This window comes from Danio aesculapii, chromosome 23 (genome assembly GCF_903798145.1).
Source record: "Danio aesculapii chromosome 23, fDanAes4.1, whole genome shotgun sequence".
NCBI lineage: Eukaryota > Metazoa > Chordata > Actinopteri > Cypriniformes > Danionidae > Danio > Danio aesculapii.
Window position 1 is genome coordinate 27541915 of NC_079457.1, and position 23962 is coordinate 27565876.

Genomic DNA, 23962 nt, shown 5'->3' on the forward strand with positions numbered 1-23962 from the left:
TGAGAAACACTGACCTAAAACATCATAATTTGAGTTCCTAAGAAGAACGTAGATCTCAGGGGTTTGGAATGACATGAGGGTGAGTAATTAATAACGTAATTGTCATTTTTGAGTGAATTAACACCAAGTAGTTATTTGATAGGAATATGTAACAATCAAAATATGGAAAAATGTACATGATGCCAGCATAATCCTCAAGACCGTAATGAGTTTTAGAAGGTTTTTATTAGCTTTATAAGCTTCTAGATTTTTAACAAAGGTCAAAATGAGTGTGTAAACCTGTGCAAAATGTCCTTATGGGCGAAAAGAAGCCAATTTTTACAACACAATGCTATAGTGGGAGTATTAATTGGTGATCAGTTTTCATTAGAGATCTCAATAAACTGTAAATATACTGTATGAAATCTCACAAACAGGTAAGCTGCTTCATATTCCATCGACTGCCGCGCACGTTCTCGGTTTCGTCGCCATGGTTGAACAACAGACAGCACCGTGGATCTGCATATAATTTGACAAGAAATATGCAAAGGTTTAAAGTCTAAAAACAGAGCAAGATAAAGAACAATTTTCTAAATACTCTCTTATCATCTCATGAGCCACAAAACATGTCTACATGGTACACCGTATGGATTTCGAAGTTGGCCTTGTGTTTATAATACTGTAAACTCACATCATCACAGTTTGTGTTTCCACCATGTAAACGCACAAGAGTTTCGTCATATGAAATAATAAGGGAACCAATCCCGCACACGGTGGGCCAAGCGCGATCTTTTCGTCGACAGATCGCCGGATTCAGAGCCTTCTGAGAGATGGACGGATGAGCTCAGATACTGTACATTTAGCATAAACGATTCTACGTCCTAAACACAAAGTCAAAAAACAGCTGTCTGCACGATGATTTAATGACAACGAACGATAATAATGCAAACTTGGGAGCGCTGAGTTTCCGTGGTGCACACACAGGGGTTATATCTGGTAGAAGTACAGAATATACAGCGGGTCTCGGCGTGACGGGTGACTCACATGAACATCAACACATCAATCTACAAGGTGCTCCACGAGGGTTTCTCGACGGCTACGTTTCTGCCGCTGTGTGTGTGTGGAGATGGACATTGTCTGAATGGGGGTTGGAAAGATCCCTCTTCCATGTACAGTTTGGAGTGTGGCTTTAGGAGCTCCGGGCCTCGTCCAGTGAGGTGTGTGTTAATCGCTTCCTCCTTTAGAGGGTCTCGTTGTGCCCGGAGGAGTGGTCTCTTCTGGGGGTTGAGGCGCGGGATGAGCCTTTGTCTGTGCTCTCGGAGCTGGAGCTCAGGTGCTGCTGTTCAGAGCCAGCGCTGGAGGTGACCGTGGAGGACGAGGTGGAGGACGAGCGGGTCTTCTCCTTAAAGTCTGTGATGATGACCGTCACGTTGCCCACTGTTATGGCGAGCTGCTGAGCCGAGCTCCGGTCCACGTTCTTCAGTTTTGGTCTGGAAAGTTAAAGAAAGAAACAATTGAGCATTACTATTGTGTTCAATGTGCAAAGATTATTAAATGTTCCGGTTGATTTGAACTGAAAATACTGCCATTGTTTACTAATAGGGATATAACGAGTCAATTCTGAGTCGAGTCAATTTAGAAATGAATTAGTGGTCTTTAATTTCTTAAATGCTGCACATTTCTTTGTGAAATACAGTAATTTACTGAGATACTGAATTTGAGGTTTTCATTAGTTGTCATCAAAATCCTCACAATTAAAAGAAATAAACACTTGATTATGTATCAGTCTGTGTGGAATGAATGTATACATGATACAAGTTTCACTTCTTGAACAGAAGTAGTGAAATAAATCAAGAGTTTCTAATTATATAGACCATTTTGAGGGATGTAAACAAAAACAATGGTCCCAATGTATTTCCTGTTTTACATTTTTAATATTTTTAATTTCTTCAGCTTCCGAGAATGCAAAAAGAGCCACGTGTTGATAAATAATGCTATGATAGCTGTTTTAACATTAAGTTATGATTTTTGCCTCTTCTTACAGTTATGAAATAGTTTGATAACAAGCAGGAAATGTTCATGGGCCAATGATGTGACCACTCGTACAGCCTCTTCACTCGTGTATTACTCCACCCACATCAGCAACATCAAGAAGGCTAAACAACTCTACACAGTTTGACAAATCTTGCAGCTCTTGGATAACATAATGGACTTTTGAGGCTTTTTTGGGTAAGAATGTAGTTGTTTAGACTGCAACTATACAGTTTATTTATAGTGCCTATTTGAAAATATGTTTTTATAAATTCGGGACTTTCAGCGAGTCGGCGGTTGTCAGCCTGTCATATTGCCTGTTATGAACACTCTACTGACGGCTACTAACTCAAAACTATGGTGAGCGTCTTTATTTTAGTCTACTGTTAAATGTTACTTGTTTAGGCTTATATCTAAAGGCAATATTTTGGTTACAGCCATCTGTTATTTACTCCAGAGCAAATATATTTGACTGCAATGGTGAAAAGTTTAGCTTATTGCTGACTGACAACTTAGTTGTGGTTCTTTTGACTGATTTACTTGTCTTTATACTGTTTGTTAAATGTTATTAATGAACAAATTCGTTGTAAATAAATTGCAGTAACATTCAATAAAAAATATTCTTGTAGTACAAATTTTGTAGTAATTTAGGACGACTTGAGCAAAGAAATTGACGTTACATTGTTACGCCACAAGATGGCGGCAGAGACAGCATAATAAGCCAGGAGATAAAAATGTTTTTCTGAGCGTAAATTTAAAACGAAACTTGAACAATTCATTATAAAACTGGTGAGTGACTTTCTAAGTCAATCTCTCACTTTTGTATGTTGTAGTGCTGCTTTTATACTATAGTCTGGTAGTGTTTGCTTTGGCTTTTTCAGGGTCAATTATTGTGATCTACCGATTGCAACAAAGAAATACTGGGAAATCTCTGTAGACTGATGGCATTTCATGCCGTTCAGCCTTGTAATCTTAAAATGTGACCAAAATCACCTTTAGACATTACGCTAGAGAATCATTCAAAAACTAGCTCTAAAGTGAAGTTGGTGAATTAGCAACAGTTTCTGCTGATGTGTCGTCAGCTGCAGATGTGAATGAACGGCAGAAGTAGTTCCTCACACAAAAGGATTTTAGACTCTTGTGTTGGATTTTCTTATTTAAATGCATGATTATGCCGTCGAACTGTTGTATAAACGCAATATCCCACTCGTATCAGTTCAATATGGCTGTATATTATCACTGATGGGACACTAACCAACGCACGCCTTCAAACAGTGCTGTGCTGGATCATCTACTAAATATTAGCATTTAGAATCCATAACTTAATGCCTAGTGACTTAGCTTCTTTTAAATTGTTGTTCCCATAGAAACATTCTGACAGTTAGAATCAGTTATTTGCCTCATTTAAAAAAGAACACCTTCAAGAAGTCACTTACAATCCTCTCATCCTGTGATCATCTGTAGAAGCATTGTCTGTAAGTTTATTATCTGTGTGTATTTATAATCTATCTCAGATGTTATTGTTATGTACATAGATAACTATTGCTCATTTTATGTACATCTTTTACATAGTTTCACTCTGTTTCAACATACTCAATGTGGCATGGAATAAAGCAGCATTCTCCCACAATCTCACGTGTTGGAAAGAGTTTATCTGTCTGTCTAACTTTGGGAAGAGAGACACCGGAGTGAGGGCAGAACAAGTGCCAATATACAGCCATATCGCACTGCTACTAATGAGTTATTGCATTTATAAAACAGTTCAACGGCATAACCATGATATTGCTCATATTAGGGATGTGACGAGATGCTTACTCCACGAGACGAGACACAAGATTGGGTTCACAAGAACAAGATGTGATTTTGTATATTATATTTAATCATCAATGATGAAATATTTGAATTAAAAATGGCTGTTTATTTCAACTGAAATGCTTTTTTTAAATCAACTTGTAATTAATGTTATTTTACTTCTATTTTAATGAATTCTATGCTATAAAAGGCATGCAAACACTGCCAAATATTTTGTTAAAATATGAAGGGAAAATAGATTTTTATGAAATAGATTTTTTTTTTTGCTAAAGAATAAAACGAAATAGCAATTTTAAATCACAATACAAAACAAAAACAAATAAAATAAGTAGCTTTAAATAAAAAACTAAGACTTTTGTCTTTTATTAGCCAAGATCTCTGCACATTTACAGTGTCCACTGCAGGACTCAATAAAGTATCTTTATGTTTCTAAGATGACAGAGAAATTAATTACTGCACTAACTTACATTTTTGGAATGAACAAACCTATTAAATATAAACCAAATTATCAACGTTGTTAAAAATGTGCAAAGTAATTGTTGGTTGGCAGTGTTTGCTGTAACTACATCATTCTGACAGCAAAAATTAGCTTTCCAAAATCCACTGGCAGCAGTTCCAAAGTCTGTTGCAGAAGTTTTGGCAACCGGTCATTAATTTACTCTGCAACCAAATGTGTCTCTTCATAAAAGAATAAAGAGAGTATTATTTAGCCGTCTTCTGATTATACATATCAAATAAAACAGCCATTTGAGTCTTGCATAATTGTATGCATATTAGTCTGTAATATGTACTTCTCATCCCTTTAAGAATAAAACCGTAATTATAATTAAGTGCATCTTTAAATGGGGAAATATGGCGGCTCAGTGGTTAGCACTGCCACTCCTCACAGCAAGAAGGCCGCTGGTTCGAGTCACGACTGGGTCAGTTGGCATTTCTGTGTGGAGTTTGCATGTTCTCCCTGAGTTTGCGCAGGTTTCCTCCGGGTGCTCCAGTTTCCCGCACAGTCTAAAGACATGCACTATAGGTGAATTGAACAAACTAAATTGGCCGTAGTGTATGAGTGTGAATGAATGTGCATGGGTGTTTCTCAGTACTGGGTTGCAGCTTGAAGGGCATCTGCTGTATAAAACATATGCTGGATAAGTTGGCGGTTAATTCCGCTGTGGCAACCCCTGATGAATAAAGGGACTAAGCCGAAAAGAAAATGAATGAATGCATCTTTAAATGTTTCATTAAGCCCAGCATACGTAATCCAATTTTACCATTTATAATGAAAGAAAGTAACAGACAGGCTGCTCAAAAACTGAATGTAATTTGTTTTTGTAGGAATCAAGAATTTTTACATTTAATATAAAACTGATAATATAAACTTGCCTGATATATTTTTTTTCTTTTCATATTGCGTTTTAAAAAATCTTTTAAAATATAATGTATGTAAAAAATGTCTAAAAAAGTAAGAATTCAAACTTACCGTGATATAACAGATTTGTTATTCTTCGGGACAGATTTGCCAGGCTTCATGCCATTACTTTCCCCAGCTGGACTTTTCTGAATAAGTTTGGGCCTGTAAATGTTGATACAACATGTAATTAGTAACAGACTATTAGCATAAAACTTAATTGCTTTGAATAATTTACATGCAAATGTGGGCTGGTAAAAAAAAAAGTTTTGAATAACATTTAAATGTATTCATTTAGCAGACAGACTTATCAAAATCAACATTGAGGAACTTTTAAAGTGCACCTATTATGGATTTTCAAAAAAAACTCTTTTTATGCAATGTGAAACAGCTCTAAGTGCTTGAGCTGTCCAGTTGAGTTTTAAATCTAAAACTCTATGTATAAAATCTTGGCCATGTCTGAAATCGCATACTCCCATACCATATAGTACGTTAAAAGGAGTATGCGAGCAGAGTAGTATGAGCAAGTTTATAGTATTTGAAAAACGGTATGCGAAAACTATCTGGATGACCAACTACTTCTGGTAAGATTGTGAAGTGTGTATTCCACGATGCCATGCGAAAGAGTTCATGAATGGGAATGAAGCAACTGACATGAGTAGGTTACAAGATAATTACAAATGGCAGATCTAATATGTCCGAATTACATTCATACTTCTCATATTTCAAATTCAATCTCAGATGTAGTACCTGCTCAAGTACTCGGCGATTCAGACGCAATCCTTGACTCTCAAAATGAAAGAGTTGACTCAGAGTCGTTAATTTCAATCATCCATAATAAATCATCCAGAAATTAATATTAAACATCATCCACTCCCACCTCCAAATGTTGAAGCAGATAGTGGGGGATGGGATTGCATTACAACTTGACAATGAATTGTTAAAGTTAATTTGTCACAAAAATCCTACAGTATAGCCCTAACTTTGTGCTGTGTAAGATATTGCTGTTAAGTATTGCAATATCATTCTAAAACAGAGGTCTCAAACTCAATTCCTGGAGGGCCACAGCTCTGCAGAGTTTAGCTCAGACTCACACCTGCTTAATGGTTCCTAGTAGTCTTGAACACCTTGATTAGTTGGATCAGGTGTGTTTGATTAGGGTTGGAGCTAAACTACAGAGCCGGGGCCAGAAATCCAGTTTCAGACTTATGTACTAAAATAAACTTCGTCATAGATACTAATTTTATCCAATAAAATCTTATTCAGGCAAAAAAAAAATCATTTACTTTAAAACAATATGAATAAGTGAACACCTCATTGGGTATTCTAATTCTTATTGGGCGCTGTCATTTTATTGAAACATACAATAAATGGATATTATTGCACCTCTCTGTGATACTGATAGCACATATACCATCACTGTGATAACGAAAATATTTCAATATACTTTGTGCAACCCTATTCCTGTAATTATACTGATGACTGCTACAGCAACCTAGAATGTGGGATTCACCCGCTATTTATTATTAAAGAAAGGATCAATACCAAATACTAGATGTACTTGGTAATTTGTCAGTACCGTGTTCATTTGGACAACTTAACCCTTTAAATCCCAACCAGAGTGTGACAAAATGGTTGTCTTCTTGTACTCTATGGGCTCTATTTTAAAAATCTAGTTTAAAGCGCAGGGCGCAAAAGCATTAAGGGCGTGTCAAAAAAATATGCTCTGCGCCATGACGCATGGTCTAACAGGGTTGTGTTTATTCTCTTAATCAGTTATGGGTGTGTTTTGAGAATAAACCAATCAGAGTCTCATCTCACATTCCCTTTACGAGTCAGTCTTGTTGCGCCATGACGCATTTGCTATTTACATGGCGGACTTTGTAATGGAAGAACTGAACGCTTCACTAGTAAGAAAACAGTTAAACAGACCATCTGCAGCGCGAGGATAAAGAATGAGCCTCCTCCAATCTGCCTTTACTTTTTTCTTTCTTTCGTGGATGAGGAAACGGTGTTGTATGCACTCCACTGAAGACGTCCATTAGCCTACATGATTAATTTTGTTTGTTAAGCGCAAAGATCAGTTTCAAAACTATTTCTAAATACAGTTTCCAGCAAATGAATAAATGAACAATAATAACGAAGTGTAGACAAAAAAACTGAGTTATATCCAAACACGCGTCATATGCCCTATGTGGTCCAAAACCTGACAGATGGACAAATCTAAGCTTGTTTTTAATAAAACAAATATTTATATATATTTATTTATATATATATATATATATATATATATATATATATATATATATATATATATATATATATATATATGCACAAAATAAATAATCAAAATAATAATATTAATATTTTACAAAAGCAAGTTGTTGTGAATAAACCGAGAAAAGCCCCCGGAGATGAAGGCTGTGGTTTTTATATTTATGTAGAAAATAACAATTTTTGTAATATTTTATTCCTTTAATTCTTTTTCATTTGTAAAGATAGTTACATATTGCTTTCGGCTGGTCTATTGCACAGTCTATTTTAGTTTCTCAAAATAGCAACGCGCCAACAATGCACCTTAACACACCTTAACAGCTCTGCACAAGACGTTTGGGCAGCGGAGAAATTAAAATGGTCGTGCCCAACTGAGTCTGGTTTCTCTCAAGGTTTTTTTTCTTCACTTTCACCATTTAGGGAAGTTTTTTCCCTCTCTGCTGTCGCCACTGGCTTGCATGGTTTGGGATCTGTAGAGCTGTGCATCGTTGGATTTGCTCTTCAGTGTTTGGACTCTCAGTAGTGATTTTTAAACCACACTGAACTGAGCTAAACTGAACTGAACTTAAACACTTCAAACTGAACTACACTGTTCCAATTTACTATGATCTTTCATGTGAAGCTGCTTTGACACAATCTACATTGTAAAAGCGCTATACAAATAAAGGTGAATTGAATTGAACCTCTTTTCTAGACCGGAACACCCATGACTTCACAAAGTGGTGCAAATGGATTTGGTATTTAAACAACGTGGTGGAAAACGGGAAAATTAAGGTTGCACTAGTCTGAAAATAGCAATGTCGGGGGAAACATGTCTTGCGCCTTATTGCGCTAGGTGTATAATAGGGCCCTATAGCATGCAAATCATGCATAGAGTTGTGCGTGTTGTGCATTTGCTCCACACACACGAAAAAAACTTTGATTTGACTGGATTGCTATTTAGCAGAGCTGCTGCAACCACATAACTATGATCAGATGCTTTCTTAACCTTGGAAAATTCTCATGATTTTCTTACTTCGAGGAAACGCGCACAACACATTTTAGTAGCATCAAGATGTTGGGTAATGGCGTTCTCATAGCTCAGGTATTTTCTTTACACCCCCAAGCAAAGCTGAAAAGAACTTTGCGGGACCATAAAAACATTACACTCACTTCATCTTCTTAGGAGTGGGTTTTTTGCTAGGCGTCAGGCTTTTGTGTCTCTCTTTGTGCTTTTCCATCATGGCTCTCTCGATCTTTCCTTTTTTGAGCTCTTCTCTCTCCGCGCCCATCCTCTCGGCCGGCTGCATCCCGGAGCCTGCCGTGTGCGGATGATCTTTCTCCATGTGCTCTCTGAGAGGCTGAAGTTTCTCCAGCATAGCTCTGTCTGTGTGCTCTCTGTCTATTCTGTTGTGCTGCTGTGGATGTTGCTGAGGCTGCTGCTGTGGATGTTGCTGAGGCTGCTGCTGTGGATGTTGCTGCGACTGCTGCTGTGGCTGCTGCTGTGGATGCTGCGGCTGCTGCTGTGGATGCTGTGGATGCTGCGGCTGCTGCTGCGGTTGTTGTTGTTGTTGGAGGAGGTCTGGGGTCAGTCCTGCTCTTTCAGGCCTCCTGTCTGAATCGAGTGCTTGCGGTTTGTCCAGAGCACGTTCCTGTCTCCGTTCTTTGAGCGAATGTCCGCGGTCCAGCTGACCTCCTTCTAGACCAAGTCTCTCAGGATGGTCGGAGTCAGGATGGAGGCTGCTGAGTCTGTCCGAGTCGGAGTTGTCCATGTCGAAGTGGTCGTCGTCAGGCAGGTCTCTGTCTGTTCGTTCTCTTCTTTCTTTCTTGGCTGGAGGTGGAGCGGCGTACTGTTGAGCGACCTGCTGTGCCACGAGTTGAGAGTTTATCCTAGGTTTTCTGAAAGAGACGATGTTACCAGAAATCAAGTGCTTTGTCAACAATACCAATCCCCAAGTTAAACACAAGTGTCAGCTGATTTGCTTCTGGTGTCAAAATATGATGCTAGATAATCTTAACATACAGTGAGGGGGACAATAAGTTTTGTAATAATAAATACATGTCATGTTTTTCCTTGAAATGATATCTCTAAAGGAGCTGTTGACAAGGAGTTGAACCAGGGGACTGTTCCAAAAACCAAGCTTAGAGAAAAAGCCAGGCTTATTTTGGTAAGTCAGGTTTATTAATGGCGGATTCGGTTTCATAAATCAAATTTACGATAGTTCAAACTCAGTTACTCTGGCAACTTATGCTGGGAAGCTAGCCTGGTCCGGGACAGGTTAACTCTCAGGTTTAAGTTCAAGCTTAATCAACCTAACCTAAGTCTCAAGTTCAAGCTTAATCAATGTAATGTTAACATTCACCTGCCATCATTTGATGCCACTTTAATTCACTTAACTTCTTAATAATGATTAAGACTTAATAGTCACCTAATTGTAAATATATATACACCAAACATCTTTACAAATAGAACAAGAACACATTTAAATTCAAATAAAGTTATTCCAAATGAAACAAATAAATACTACAACATTTCAACTAAATGTTATTTTTTTCCGTTTTTGTAGATCTTTTATTAGAATTTGTTTATTAAAATTTTATTTACTATTTTCCCCCAGCATATTAATTTGGGTGTACTACTTTTATTTTTTGTCAGATTAGATTCAGATTTTCTTTGGTACTGAATAATCTAATGTATAAGCACAAAGATATTATTGTAAAGCATTTCCAGAGCAAATTAAAAATCCCGCCGATTGTGCGTGCACGGGTCTTTGTAGCCATTACTTTAAACTTAAGTACTTACCTTTTTGTTACATTATGTATGTTACAGTGAGTCTGCAATGTATTAAAATTTATCCTTGCAAGCAACAATTGGCAGTAAGCGTGTATTCGGTTTCTCTCTCTCGTGTACAAGCACAATGTCAATGCATTGTTTAAATTAATCTCGTCTATCTAATATGATCTTTATTTTGTATTTTTATTGGATTCAATTGAGGTGATTGGCTGGGCCATTCTACAGCTTGATTTTCTTTCTCTGAAATCATTTGAGAGTTTCCTTGGCTGTGTTTTGGATCATTGTCTTGCTGAAATGTCCACCCTGGTTTCATCTTCACCATCCTGATAATGTAGATGTTGGACTGAAGCAGCTAACATTAATTTACAATGACGAAGGGCCCAGGATTGCTGAATAACTACTGAGAGATTTGAATGCCTTTTTACACCTCCCTTTCTTCATGAGTTTTTCACAATTTTTCACTGTGTCATTTTATTTTATCACGTATGATATATGTGTATATATATATATATATATATATATATATATATATATATATATATATATATATATATATATATATATATATATATATATATATATATATATATATATATATATATATATATATATATATTAAAGGAATTTAATAAAAAATTGCTGTAAAATGTCTAACAGCTGTTGTGAGATAAGACTCTTTGCAAAAAAAAATATTTAGATTATTTAGATTGTTGGCGATTAGATGGCTTTCCGCTCGATTGGGTAACATTACTTTTAAAATTAAGACCTGTTTAAAATGATTTAAGACCTACAACACAATATTTCTGTGAATTTAAGACTTTTTAAAGCCTAAAATTTTGTTTTTGAATTTGAAAACCTGGACACCCTGAAGAGGAATACAGATATTTTCAGCATTGATAATAACAACAACCAATAAATAACTGTTTTTGAACACACTGACTCAAACAGATTACATTTTTTCAGAAGAATTAATTACATTTTTTAAATATTTAAAGTAAAACTTCAAATATTTGACATTTCTGCTGTATTTTGGTCAAATTAATGCAGTTTTGTGAAGCACATGAAACGATAACCATTCATTTTTTTAAAAAGCACAAACAAAATGAAACTGTGTATAAGCCATTAAGACTATCATTAGACAATAATTCACGAAAAGAGGAACAACTACTTCCCTTTGAAAAAACGGCAACCTTATTATATTAACCTGTGCATATACTCTCACAATGGCTCAAAATTATTCAGCTTATATAACTGGACTATCAATTTCAGCCCGTCTCAATACTATTTCTTACTGGCACAGCAGAAAGCAATGAGAGATTATAACTGGGCAGCCAAGTTTCGGTTCATAAGGGTGTGAACGAGGAAGGGTGAATTCTGGGGTTTAAAACTGAATTCCTTCATTACCTGAAAAAAGGAGTGCACATATGTCGAGAGAGAATCACAATAAATATGTATCGGAGTTAGTGATTGATTGGCGGCTCTCTATGATACTGTAATTACATTTCCTGGACATAATCACTCTCTTCTGATCTTATTAAAGAACGATGAAGTTGTGCTCATTTTTCCTAAACAATCTCTGCAGCAACATAACAAAGCACTAACTTAAATCATTTTTTATAACTGGTAAAGTTGTATTTTCAAAACTTTCTTATGCAAAGTTTGACAACTGAAACTAATTATAAAATACCTTGAATTTTCTTGCATATTTACAGTTGCTAATGATTATTTTGATACTCATAAAATCTGTTGATTATTTCTTAGAATCATAATCATATGCCACATATGTAATGTGCTAACATTTGTTTTCATATGACACCAATTAACTGATTGTGGTTACAGCAGTTTTGAGTTTTGCTGAAATAAAAAATGTTGTCATAAAAACACAAACACACACACAAACTATTTTTGTATAACTAATGGGTTGCAATTCACAATTATTTTGATACTTGAATAATCTGTAGATAACTTCTTTGATTAATTAGATGAGCACATTGTAAAGTGGATGTAATTTCGGAAGTAATACAATTTTGGTATTGCTATGCAGAAAACAAACTTTAAAACTAGGGCTCCACAATATATCGTTTCAGCATCGATATCGCAATGTGATCATTCGCAATAGTCACATTGCAGGATATGCAATGTTGAGTTGGCATTATATAGTTTAAAATTTTATATATATATATATATATATATATATATATATATATATATATATATATATATATATATATATATATATATATATATATATGTAAAGCATACATATATACATATATATACATATATATATATATATATATATATATATATATATATATATATATATATATATATATTTTTTTTTTTTATTTTTTTTTTTAATTATACAGAACAAACCATCGTTACACAATAACTTGCCTAATTACCCTAACCTGTCTAGTTAACCTAATGAACCTAGTTAAGCCTTTAAATGTCACTTTAAGCTGTATAGAAGTGTCTTGAAAAATATCTAGTCAAATATTGTTTACTGTCATCATGGCAAAGTTCTAATAACTGATTTATTTGATATTTATAGTTATTAAAACTATTATGTTTAGAAATGTGTTCTCCCGGTTAAACAGAAACAGGGGGGCTAATAATTCAGGGGGAAGTTTAAAGCATTCAGGCACAAACAATTTTAGCATTTCTATCTTTAATAGGAAATCATTTTATTGAACTTCTGGACCTGAATATGATTTGATTGCCTTGAAAACCATAAAGCGCTGTTTATTTCACTTTTCTATTTGCCCTGTTGCATGTATCTTTTCTTCTAAGTTGTTTATTTCATGAATGATACACTCCCTATACAGAATCATCCCAGTCAAATCAAAATTTATCTAAAATTAATAAATTATATCCAATTACAGCTATTCAAGTCACCAGGTGAAATTGTACATATTTATTGCAGTGTGCATCGCAGAAATACAAAATATCACAATGTCAGATGTTTCCAATATCGTGCAGCCCTAGTTTACAATATAATTTATCATTTGCATGTGCTTTTGAGGCATGTGATTGTAAGATTTTAAAAGCATTCACAATTGTTCCATTTCTAACTTTAATAACAAGTAATTTTATGGAACTATCTTTATTTTGTTATTCAATTACTGTATCTGAATACTGTTAGACTTGGAAAAGGATAAAACCCTCTTTGTTTCAATTGTGTCTTTTTCTTTATTGCATTTATACAAATAGAGATATTAAGCCATCTGGTGAAACTACATATCACAATATATATATTGCAGGAAAAAAAATGTGCAATATCGTGCAGCCCTACCTTAAACATTTACATTTCGTCATTTAGCAGATGTTTTCATCCAAAGCAATGTACAAAAGAAGATAACACATCAAATAGCTTTTTTGCAAGAATTTTGCAAAAATTAATTTGGAAAAGATTTCCCGGGGGGGGGGGGGGGGGGGGGTTCTGCTTTTTTCTGCATTATTCTGCATAAAAATGCTTTTTTCTGCATTATTATAAATCTTAATGAGTGAAGTTTCACAAACTAATTTCGAGAGGAGCACGTGAAATGATTGACTGCAGCTGGCCACCCATCTACATTCATTAGTTAGCCAATCAGATTAATCCCAACGCACTATAAGTAGCCTAGCTAGTACTACTCTCTTATCTTCTTTTTCTGAAGAAACCCCCCCATCCACCCCTTCTCCTCCTTTACCAGGGGGAGCTCTCGAGAACCAGCTGATCTCGTACTCCCCTCACATGGACCAGGCGGGAGCCCTGGGCTTAACTATCTCCGAGCCCAGGGTTCTCTCCCGGGACAGCATGCCAAACCTGCTAACAGTTGTCAAACAATATCTAAGTGTGAACTCTTGAAACTATTTTGATACTTTATAAAATAGGACTCTTAAAAAACATTTGCTTCATTATAGGGCTATAACTGTCAACTATCAAAATATTACAAATAATGAAATAAGAAAGAATCATGTACTTTTCCTACAGGTATTTATCCTGTGCTGTCGCTACATGTCATAAGCATTTTATTTACTACAGTTTCCATTTTTTTTTACTGATAACCGATCAAAATTGTTAGTTGATCTCATTATCGATTAACTGTTGTAGCCCTAGATTTTATAAGCCTGTGGTCCCCTTCACAGCATAAATCTGGCTTAAAAGAGAAAGACGGAGGCTTTGTTTATGTGTATGTGTGTGTGTGTGTGTGTGTGTGTGTGTGTGTGTGTCTGTCTATGCGATACCCTGCTGATTCCCTCAGCTGTTGCTACTCTGGTGTGCAACAGTATCGAGACACAGACGACACTCTCTCAGGTCAGCAGAAACAGATCTCAGAGCAGCCTAATAAACCATCAAATAACCTCATTACAAGAGAGCCCAGACTGATCCTGTGGCTTCAACAAATCTAGAAAAATTAACATTCAAGCATGCGGTTTAATTTATGCGAGAGAAGATGCGTGCACTTCAGGCCCTAAACAATACATGAAAAGACTGTCACTTTGGCAGAGATATGAGCACCTGTGATAGAGCCAGCGTGTGCTCGCTGCATTCATCCCACTAGAATATTCCTCTGAAAGCAGGCAATGGAGCGAAACTTAAAAGGATGTGGTGTTTCATTTATGATCTGTCAATTTTCAAGAGCAATTCTTTTGCATATATGAAGAATTAAACACCTTTCACATATGGTGCAAAGGTGTGCAAATGCTTGATGCACTGGTGAAAATAGTTTCTTCTAGTGATGTAATGGGTCACAAATCTCATGGTTCGGATCTCAATGGTTTTTAGTCATGGATCAGACCATTTTTCAGATCAGCCAAAAAGGGGAGGAGACAAATATAATTTGCTTTCCATTTATTACAAAAACAGCAGTGCAAGACACTTTTGGTTTTAACAAGCAGAACTGAGAATATGTCATTGTATTACAAATAAAATGAAGAAATAAAGATATTCAGTATGTGAAAAATTCCCTGTTACTACTACTGTTGTGAATATTTTTAATTTGTTCAACACTTATTTTTTTTTAGTCTCATTTTTAGTAAATGATTCAGTTATTCACTCATAAAACTTCATGTTTTATTACTAGATGTGTCATTTTTCAGAATTATTCAATGGAATATTTTTGATGGCTGGTTAACCACCTATTGGTTAAATAATGTAATTGCTGCCTACAACTTTCATTTTTGAGCATCAAGTTAAATGCATATAATGGTGATTTTAATCTTTACCATAAACATCAGTGTTTTCATCTAAACAGTAACCTGTTGTCCCAGTACTTCGGTGTTATTTGACTGATAAACTAAAGACTGAATCTCCTCCTTGATTTTTGCATTTTCAGATTTGAATGCAGCGATTCGAAGGATTAATAATTATATGCAAATCAAGTTGGGTGGGTGTTGAGATCCCGATCTTTTAATGATTAATCATGCAGCTTACACTGAATGCATTGATGCAGGTTAAACAAGTAGTGACAGAAAACATATTTTAAGAAACCCACCACATCCCAATTAACCTACCACAACTTCTTCCGTCATCAATATATTTTACAGAAAAAGTCTAATTGCTTTCATACATGTGATTTGAATGACGCGAGAGGTGATCTCCCTGTGATCAATACAAATTTAGGGTTAACCTACAAGTAAACCAAAAAAAAAAGATCAACCGTGACCCGTTACACCACTAGTTTCTGCCCCCTTTTTTCATTGGAATTCAGTACTTTCAGAACTTAAAATGATAATTTATTTATTGTTTTTACTTTTTTTTTTTTTTTTTTTAATTACCAGCAATTTTCCGCAAAGGTCTTTATGTGTGAACGGGCCCTTTTTGTAAATATAGGCAAATTTGTTCCGGCAATTTTCTGGAAAGAGAAGTTACCAATAATTTGCCAGAATGCTGCGCCGTGTGAACGCAGAAGGAAAATTGCCGGAAAGATCGCATTCACGCGTGGAACACGCTGACAAAAGATGTCTACTCCAGCCAATCAGAACATTCAGACTCATTCATATCCGCACTGTCATGTTCCTTCTTAATGCCAACTGTCTAATAAATTATCGATAAAATGCTTTTGATAACACAGTTTGTTTACCTTCAAGCTCTGCTTGTTTGACGCATGTGCACGTGAAGTAAAGGAATGCTCCGGTGAGCGCCAGCACACACACATATTATGTACATCTCGACATGCGAAAGCATTCCTCCATAAGTTTTCACTGAAGTTGTTTAGAATACTTATCCATCCGCAGAATTTGTAATGTAGTCGAATGTGTAAACATTTAGCCGAGGTTCGCACTTCTGCCTTTGGATGTCTGGGACAACCGCAGCTGTATGATTTAAATTAAAGTTAAACTATCAACGAAAGTTGGACCTCTATTATGTTTACAAATACAAGCGCAGCCGTTTAGAGCTAATTTCTGGTTTATTATGTCAGAATTTACCAGTATTTTCGAATGGATGTGTGAACGGTCTTTTCCAGAAAATTTCCAGAACGTCCTTCCTGTGTGAAAATTGTTTTTTGTTTTTTTTTACCGATAAACGTGTTCTGGTAATTTGCCAGATATTTACCAATATCGCTGTGTGAAAGGGGCTAAAGATCACCTCAGGTAGACCTCATGTGCTTGCTTCAGTGTTAAATACTAATAGTGTGAGTTTGAATGCCATTTTACATGACATGTATTAGCATACTACTGAAAGCAGCAACAGATAGTTCACCTCAGATCTTGAAAATAAAAATTAACCGTTTGATATAGACTGTGACTCAATGCAAGCTAACACATATCAGTGATTCAGCATCAACATTTAATAATGTAAAAGGGGTTTAATATGTATTAATTAGATTATAAATCTTACCATTTTGTAGCAGTGCAGTAGGTGCACTATTCAATGCTTCCGAATGGCTGTATTTAAATTTCTGTGGCGTTTCATCTGGTCCAAATAGCCAAATTGCTTATCAAAGCAAATCTTGTAATATGTTGTTAGGACACAGGTTTACAATGCAATGCTCACCTAATATTAACAATTATAATATTTATATTATTTGCTAATTAATAACCACTCCGTGTGGAATTCTGAATCTGCATCTCATTTCAGAGTCTGCTACTGTCCACCAGAGGTCGCATTTTAGTCGCTGGATGCACACTTTCCGACTAATGAATGAAATATGCTGTTTTCCACCAAGGCAACCCGGGGTTCTGAAATATAATTGCCTAAACTGGCATTGGGCGGGCTAAATGACCAAAACAAATACAGACTTTCCAGCACATAACGCACATTTTCAAAGCAGAATATCTGACTTCAGCATTGTATTTCAGATAAACAATAGTGTTCACTCAGCATGTTTCTTAAATATCTGAAAACATATTATGATATTTTTATGCTTTGGAAGACTCAAAAACTTTCATACAGCACCTTTAAGTAACAGTCATTAAAATATCTTTATCTAAGCCTCTCTATTTGATGATTGGTTCTGCGCATCCACCATGCTTGTAGTTTGTTAACAGTTTTTAGTTCTAAGCAAAAAAAAAAAATGAAGTGCTACTGCAACATATGTCAGCACGCTAACCACTAGGCTATTGCGCCAACTAAAGTTTCACGTTTTAAATTATTTATTTTTTTGGTGTAGAAGCTACTGGTAAACATTGACATTTTAGTGCTCCCCTACGGTGGTTTAGAGAGCTCAAATGCGCGGCAAGTCCAAAAAACACATGCAAACAGAAAAACACTAACAAATTGAGAAAACATCTACATCAATTTAACACATGCAAATTCTCACAACACGTGCAACGACAAAAACATGAAGCAAATAGTGCATATCACAACAGAAATGTGTCAGGGGCCCCAAAATGCGACAAACCCAGTTGCTTCCTGTTGTGTTGCATGCCAAAGAACTGACAGGTTAGTTTTTAGTTTATTTTAACGTTCTGAGTGCTCAGTTTCTTGCTGTTTGTATATTTTAGCCTTAACAATCTGACAAACTAACTCATCTCTCAAACCTTTCAGCAGTGGTCTGTGCTATTTGCAGCACACTTCTTTATTTGCATGTTTTGAGAGAATTTGTGTATGTGTTGCCAAATTGGTGGGGGTGTTTTTCTTTATGCGTTTTCATACATTGCAGCACATTTGAGCTCTCTTTATCATTGTTTACCGATAGCTTCTACAACAAAACTCAGCTAAAATAAGAATACATTATTGACATAAAAAAACATTTAAATATCACAGGTCAGTGTAACATATTACACAACTATTTTATATAGTTATTTTATACAACTGTCGTTCAAAATCAATAGGATTTACCCAGCAAGTTTTTTTTAAATGTAAAACAACTAAATTTAGTGTGATCACTAGGGTCACACGGAATCTGCATGCACAGAAATGCACAGATTTTTATCCCATCAAGCATATTTATTTATTTGTGTAAATGTATATTTATTCTGTTTTAAAATTAATTTCAGTAATATTATACTATGAATGTGTTTATATAATTTTATTTACATCGCGTGGGTTTCCTCCAGGTGCTCCGGTTTCCCCCACAGTCTGAAGACATGCGGTACAGGTGAATTCGGTAAGCTAAATTGGGTAAGCTAAATTGTCCGTAGTGTATGATTGTGAATGAGTGTGTATGGATGTTTCCCAGAGATGGGTTGCAGCTGGAAGGGCATCTGCTGCGTAAAACATGTGCTGGATAAGGTGGCGGTTCATTCCGCTGTGGTGACCCTGGATTAATAAAGGGACTAAGCCGAAAAGAAAATGAATTAATGATTTATATACATATTTCATAAATTAAGTTTTAGTTATGATACTTCTAAAATCATTCCGCATAAATCTGCAGACCCTTTACAAAATTTTGCACAAAAATAGCAAAAAATTTTCACAGATTCTGTCTGGCCTTAGTGATCACTTACCCTTATGTATTTAACCCTTTAACTGCCTGCTCTACCAAATGGTTGACCATGCTTTGACCGTTTAAAAGAATGACTGTTTTAAATAATGGTTTACACCCACAGCATTGTTGATTTACAAAAACATCTAACAAATATATTTCTGTTCTACTACTTCACTTGATTTTGGTTTTAATGTAAAAAAACAAACAAGAAAGTGTTTTAAATGAGAATCTGAAATATTTATGTCATACTTCAAAAAATAAAGATGATTTAGTATTCGAAATGTTTTTATTATGAGTATGTTTTATTTTGAATATATTTTTTAATAAATTGGTCTTCCACTTCATATTTTCTGATTTTTCCTAGTACATGTATTATTTTTCAAGTACTTTTACCATAAACCGACATAAACCATTTTGTAGACATTGATATTTTAGAAATTATGGGATGTGTTTTAAAAAAACGCATTGAGTGTGTTAACTAGCAATATGAGGAGTTAAGAAATGCAATCCAAAATTTTTTTTTCTGGAAGGGCAGTTAATGGGTCAATAAGGTTAAACAGCAGGTTCCACTTTTACAAAAGATGATCTGACATGTTGAAGAATGATGATGAAATAGCGTCCATATATTTACATTTTATTGTCATTAAAGTAGACATTAAGTAGACCTTTATTTGCATTTATGATGGTTTTATGTACGCAAGAACATTTCCGCTTTTAATTTAACATTATGCAGACACTAGCTATGTTTCAATCCAAAAATGCGAATTAACTTGATGCGCAAAACTGGATTAATCGCATAAAATATGTGCGAATAAAGCAGCGCTTCCATCCAACGAGTTAAAGCGAGCAAAATATAAAAAAGCGAGCCACTTCCTCATTTGCTGGCGCCAAATATCAACAGTAGAAATAGAATTTGCTGCAGTAGGAAAATCTGCTTCAATTTTTTCTTTATTTAATAAACGACTTGCATCTTAAAAGGCAATCCTGACACGCTGTGGCGTTTGAAGGCGTGAGACATGGAGCACAGATGATCTTGATTCTGAAGGTGATTAATAATATAATAACACTAATACTGAAACGGTTAAGGTGTTTTAGAATGACCAAAACAACATTTCAGATACTTTACAATATGCTCAGTCTGCTGGTTTGTCCATTCACACACATTTTTATCATCACATGATCCCTTATAACAAAATCACATTACTTTTTTTAATGTACATCTTTTCTTATCGAATAAAAAGTTGATCCTACTCAGTTATGCGCATTCGTTTTTGAAGAGCATTCTCAAAATGTATGCATAAATTTATTAATGTTTCCATTAACTGATTTCTATGCGCATCTCCAAAATGTTCATAAAATTTGTGGATGAACACGTAGCTACGGTGTTGTTTTAAACCTAGGGCTGAGCGATTAATCGAAAAGTAATCGAAATCGACATTCAGAATCTATAATCGATCTAATTTTTCTAGGTTACTTTTTTCAATTACTTTCCCTATCGTGTGTGAAGTCATGTGACGCCGTTTTGTTAGGGTTTATTTATACTTAAGGCTTCACGCAGTCCAGTCGCACCTCTCACAAAATGTAACTACATGTTGCACGTTTGCACTACATTGCCGATGATTGGAAGCGGTGCCAGAGATGCCGTGAGACGGCATATTTCTATAAAATAAATAAAATAATCATTCAATAATCATAATCGAGTTAAACTGTTCAATTAATCGAGATTTTGATTTCAGGCGAAATTGTCCAGCCCTATTTTAACCCCATCCTTCTGAAATTTTTCCAGAACATTTACTTGGAAGCATCTGATATTCTGTACCAGTTTAGCATAAAAAAAAATCCCAACTGCATCTCATAATCCACTATCGCGACATGTGCAACAACTAAAATAATTACACTACCATCTGTGATTAAAAAAAATACATTTTAATTAAATAAAACATGCTCATATCTACAACAATTTTAAAATGCATTTATCTTTACTACGGGCCAACATATCTGATCTTTAACTTCCTCACCAGACGCCTTTCTACATATTTTCCAGAGACCATATTCGCCACTCACACACTAAATTCTAGCACTTAACGTCATCAATATGATACCATCAGTGCATTAGTGGCCACAGCACTACATCAGCCACACACACAAAAAAACAGCCATACGCTCCATATTCTGAACAAATAACTCAACCTCCATTAACAAATCAGCTGTTAAAGCCTTAACCTTGCAGTTTTCCATTTCCTATACTATAGGATCACATAATGGGCCCCTGCACACACACACACACACACACACACACACACACACACACACACACGGGCGCGCGCCAGGATACATCCATACTATCCCAGATCCTGCCGCCTGTCCTAGAGTGTCATTGAAATTCTACAGGAATCTAATGACGTCAGTATGCACGAAGACACAAATCCGACATCAACAAGTCACAAAATATCAATGTTGACATCCTCGTCGCATGCGTGTGCAGTGTGTTTATGCTGCATGATGTGAATGCACAGCTCGTCCTTGTGCCACTTTACCTTGTAGATGTACCTTTCCGCACATCACATATACTGCATTTGAATGCCTCTGCACTGTTTTTGAAGGTGCAGACGCTACAGTCCCAAAATCCGTTGTCTGCAGAGGGCTTGGCTTGTCTTTTTGGCCTGCAAGATTTAAAGGGAGCAATGGTTAGGGCATTTAAATAGCACGCTGCACCCTAATTAGTGCAAGTGTCATCATGTGCACTTAATTCTACGCGCTGGAGACTGTAAACCAGGCTTCACAATCACACCATTACGCGATTTAGCATGCCTAAAGGGCAAACTAGCTTTATCTGTTGACAAAAAGCCGAGTAAAATAGAAGAGAGGAGGCGTTTCCTGAATTCCCTTTGTCTAAAGCTGGATACCGGGAGTCAGGCAAGGCTCTGTATCCGCCATGGCTGCGCTTTTTTTCCGTTAAATCCGACCAGGAAAAATAAGTAGACTTCATCCGCATTACGCGGCTATTCGCCAGTGTACACAAACGCGCGAGGTGCTTTACGAAAAGGCAGAGCAAACGAGTCGTTTCTATACCTGGATGGGCTTTTCTTGTCGCCCATAATGGGAGAAACACCGTCTTCCAGAGGAGGGGGCTTCTGTAATGTACAGTGTGAGCTCCAGACAGAGCCGCTGCTGCTGTTATCGCACACTTGCACTCGCTGACCGCTGCAGCGCAAGGCGTCGGTCCGTCACGTGACCCCGTCCTTAGCCAATCACGACTCGCGCACGTTTAAAAGTCTAAATGTTTTATAAAGAAATTTGCTCGTTTGATGGATATGAGAGCTGCAAACCGCGTGTGTTTGTTGTAGGGTATAAAGGAAAATTACAAAAAATAAAAATAATCCATGGCCCTTGTTTGTAGGATAGCAAGTTGAGTACACTGAAAAAATGGGAACTGGAAGTCAAATAATGAATGTCGGAAAATGACGGGAATTGAAAGCAACTTTTAAAAACTAAAGAGTTGCAGAAACATGGCTTTGACCAGCATGAGCTGTTTTAGCTGATTCTTTGAAAGAAAATCAATCATTCATTTTCTTTTCAGCTTAGTCCCTTTATTAATCTGGGGTCGCCACAGCGGAATGAACCACCAACTTATCCAGCACATGTTTTATGCAGCAGATGCCCTTCCAGCCACAACCCATCACTGGGAAACATCCTTACACACTCATTCACACTACAGACAATTTAGCTTAACCAATTCACCTGTACCATATGTCTTTGGACTGTGGGGGAAACCGGAGCACCTGGAGGAAACCCACGTGAACGTGGGGAGAACATGCAAACTCCACACAGAAACGCCAACTGACCCACCCAAGGCTCGAACCAGCGACCTTCTTGCTGTGAGGTGACAGCACCCACTGCGCCACTGCATTGCCTGAAAGAAAATCCTAACAAATGTAAACATTTTATGAAACACTAATCTTGTGAAATTATTATGTTATGAAACTAATCAATCTTTTAATAACAAAAAAGATTAAAATAAATAATTAGTCAGACACTTTATTATAACCTAAATTTAGACCTACAGTTGAAGTCAGAATTATTAGCCCCTCAGCGTTATGGGAGAGTTTAACAGAGCAAGGAAATTTTCACAGTATGTCTGATAATATTTTTCCTCTGGAGAAAGTCTTATTTGTTTTATTTTGGCTAGAATAAAAGCAGTTTTAAAAAAATTTTATGAACCATTTTAAGGTCAAAATTATTAGCCCCTATAAGCTATATATTCTTTTCGATAGTCTACAGAACAAACCATCATTATACAATAACTTGTCTAATTACTCTAACCTGCCTAGTTAACCTAATTAACCAAGTTAAGCTTTTAAATGTCACTTTAAGCTGTATAGAAGTGTCTTGAAAAATATCTAGTGAAATATTATTTACTGTCATCATGGCAAAGATAAAATAAATCAGTTATTAGAAATGAGTTATTAAAACTATTATGATTAGAAATGTGTTGAAAAAATCAGTTAAACAAAAAATTGGGGAAAAAAATAATCAGGGGGGCTAATAAATCTGACTTTAACTGTAGATTTAAGTTTAAAATAAAGTAAATTAAAACTGGATATAAGGGTATCTAATGATAAAAAATATCAATAATTTAAATTCAACAATTTAAAACAAAGATTATTATTTAATATGATTCTAATAAATTAATTGAAATAAACAATACTGTGATAAATTAATAAGCAAATAAATAAGTACGATACAATAATGATTGTAATAAAAATGTAATATGATAATTATGATAAGTATGTATTTGAGACGACGAGGAAGTGGTGCAGTAGGCAGTGCTGTCGC

At 35.7% G+C, this 23962-nt stretch overlaps 1 protein-coding gene across 1 annotated transcript; it reads right to left on the reverse strand.

The window, feature by feature from the left end:
* Positions 1-206: 206 nt before the first annotated feature.
* rybpa (RING1 and YY1 binding protein a) lies at positions 207-22323 on the reverse strand. Its single transcript, XM_056449386.1, has 5 exons — positions 22199-22323; positions 21664-21789; positions 8648-9373; positions 5294-5386; positions 207-1469 (listed from the first exon to the last, which is right to left on the reverse strand). The coding sequence occupies exons 1-5, from the start codon at positions 22222-22224 to the stop codon at positions 1220-1222; spliced, it is 1221 nt and encodes a 406-aa protein (XP_056305361.1). The 5' UTR covers positions 22225-22323; the 3' UTR covers positions 207-1219.
* Positions 22324-23962: the final 1639 nt, after the last annotated feature.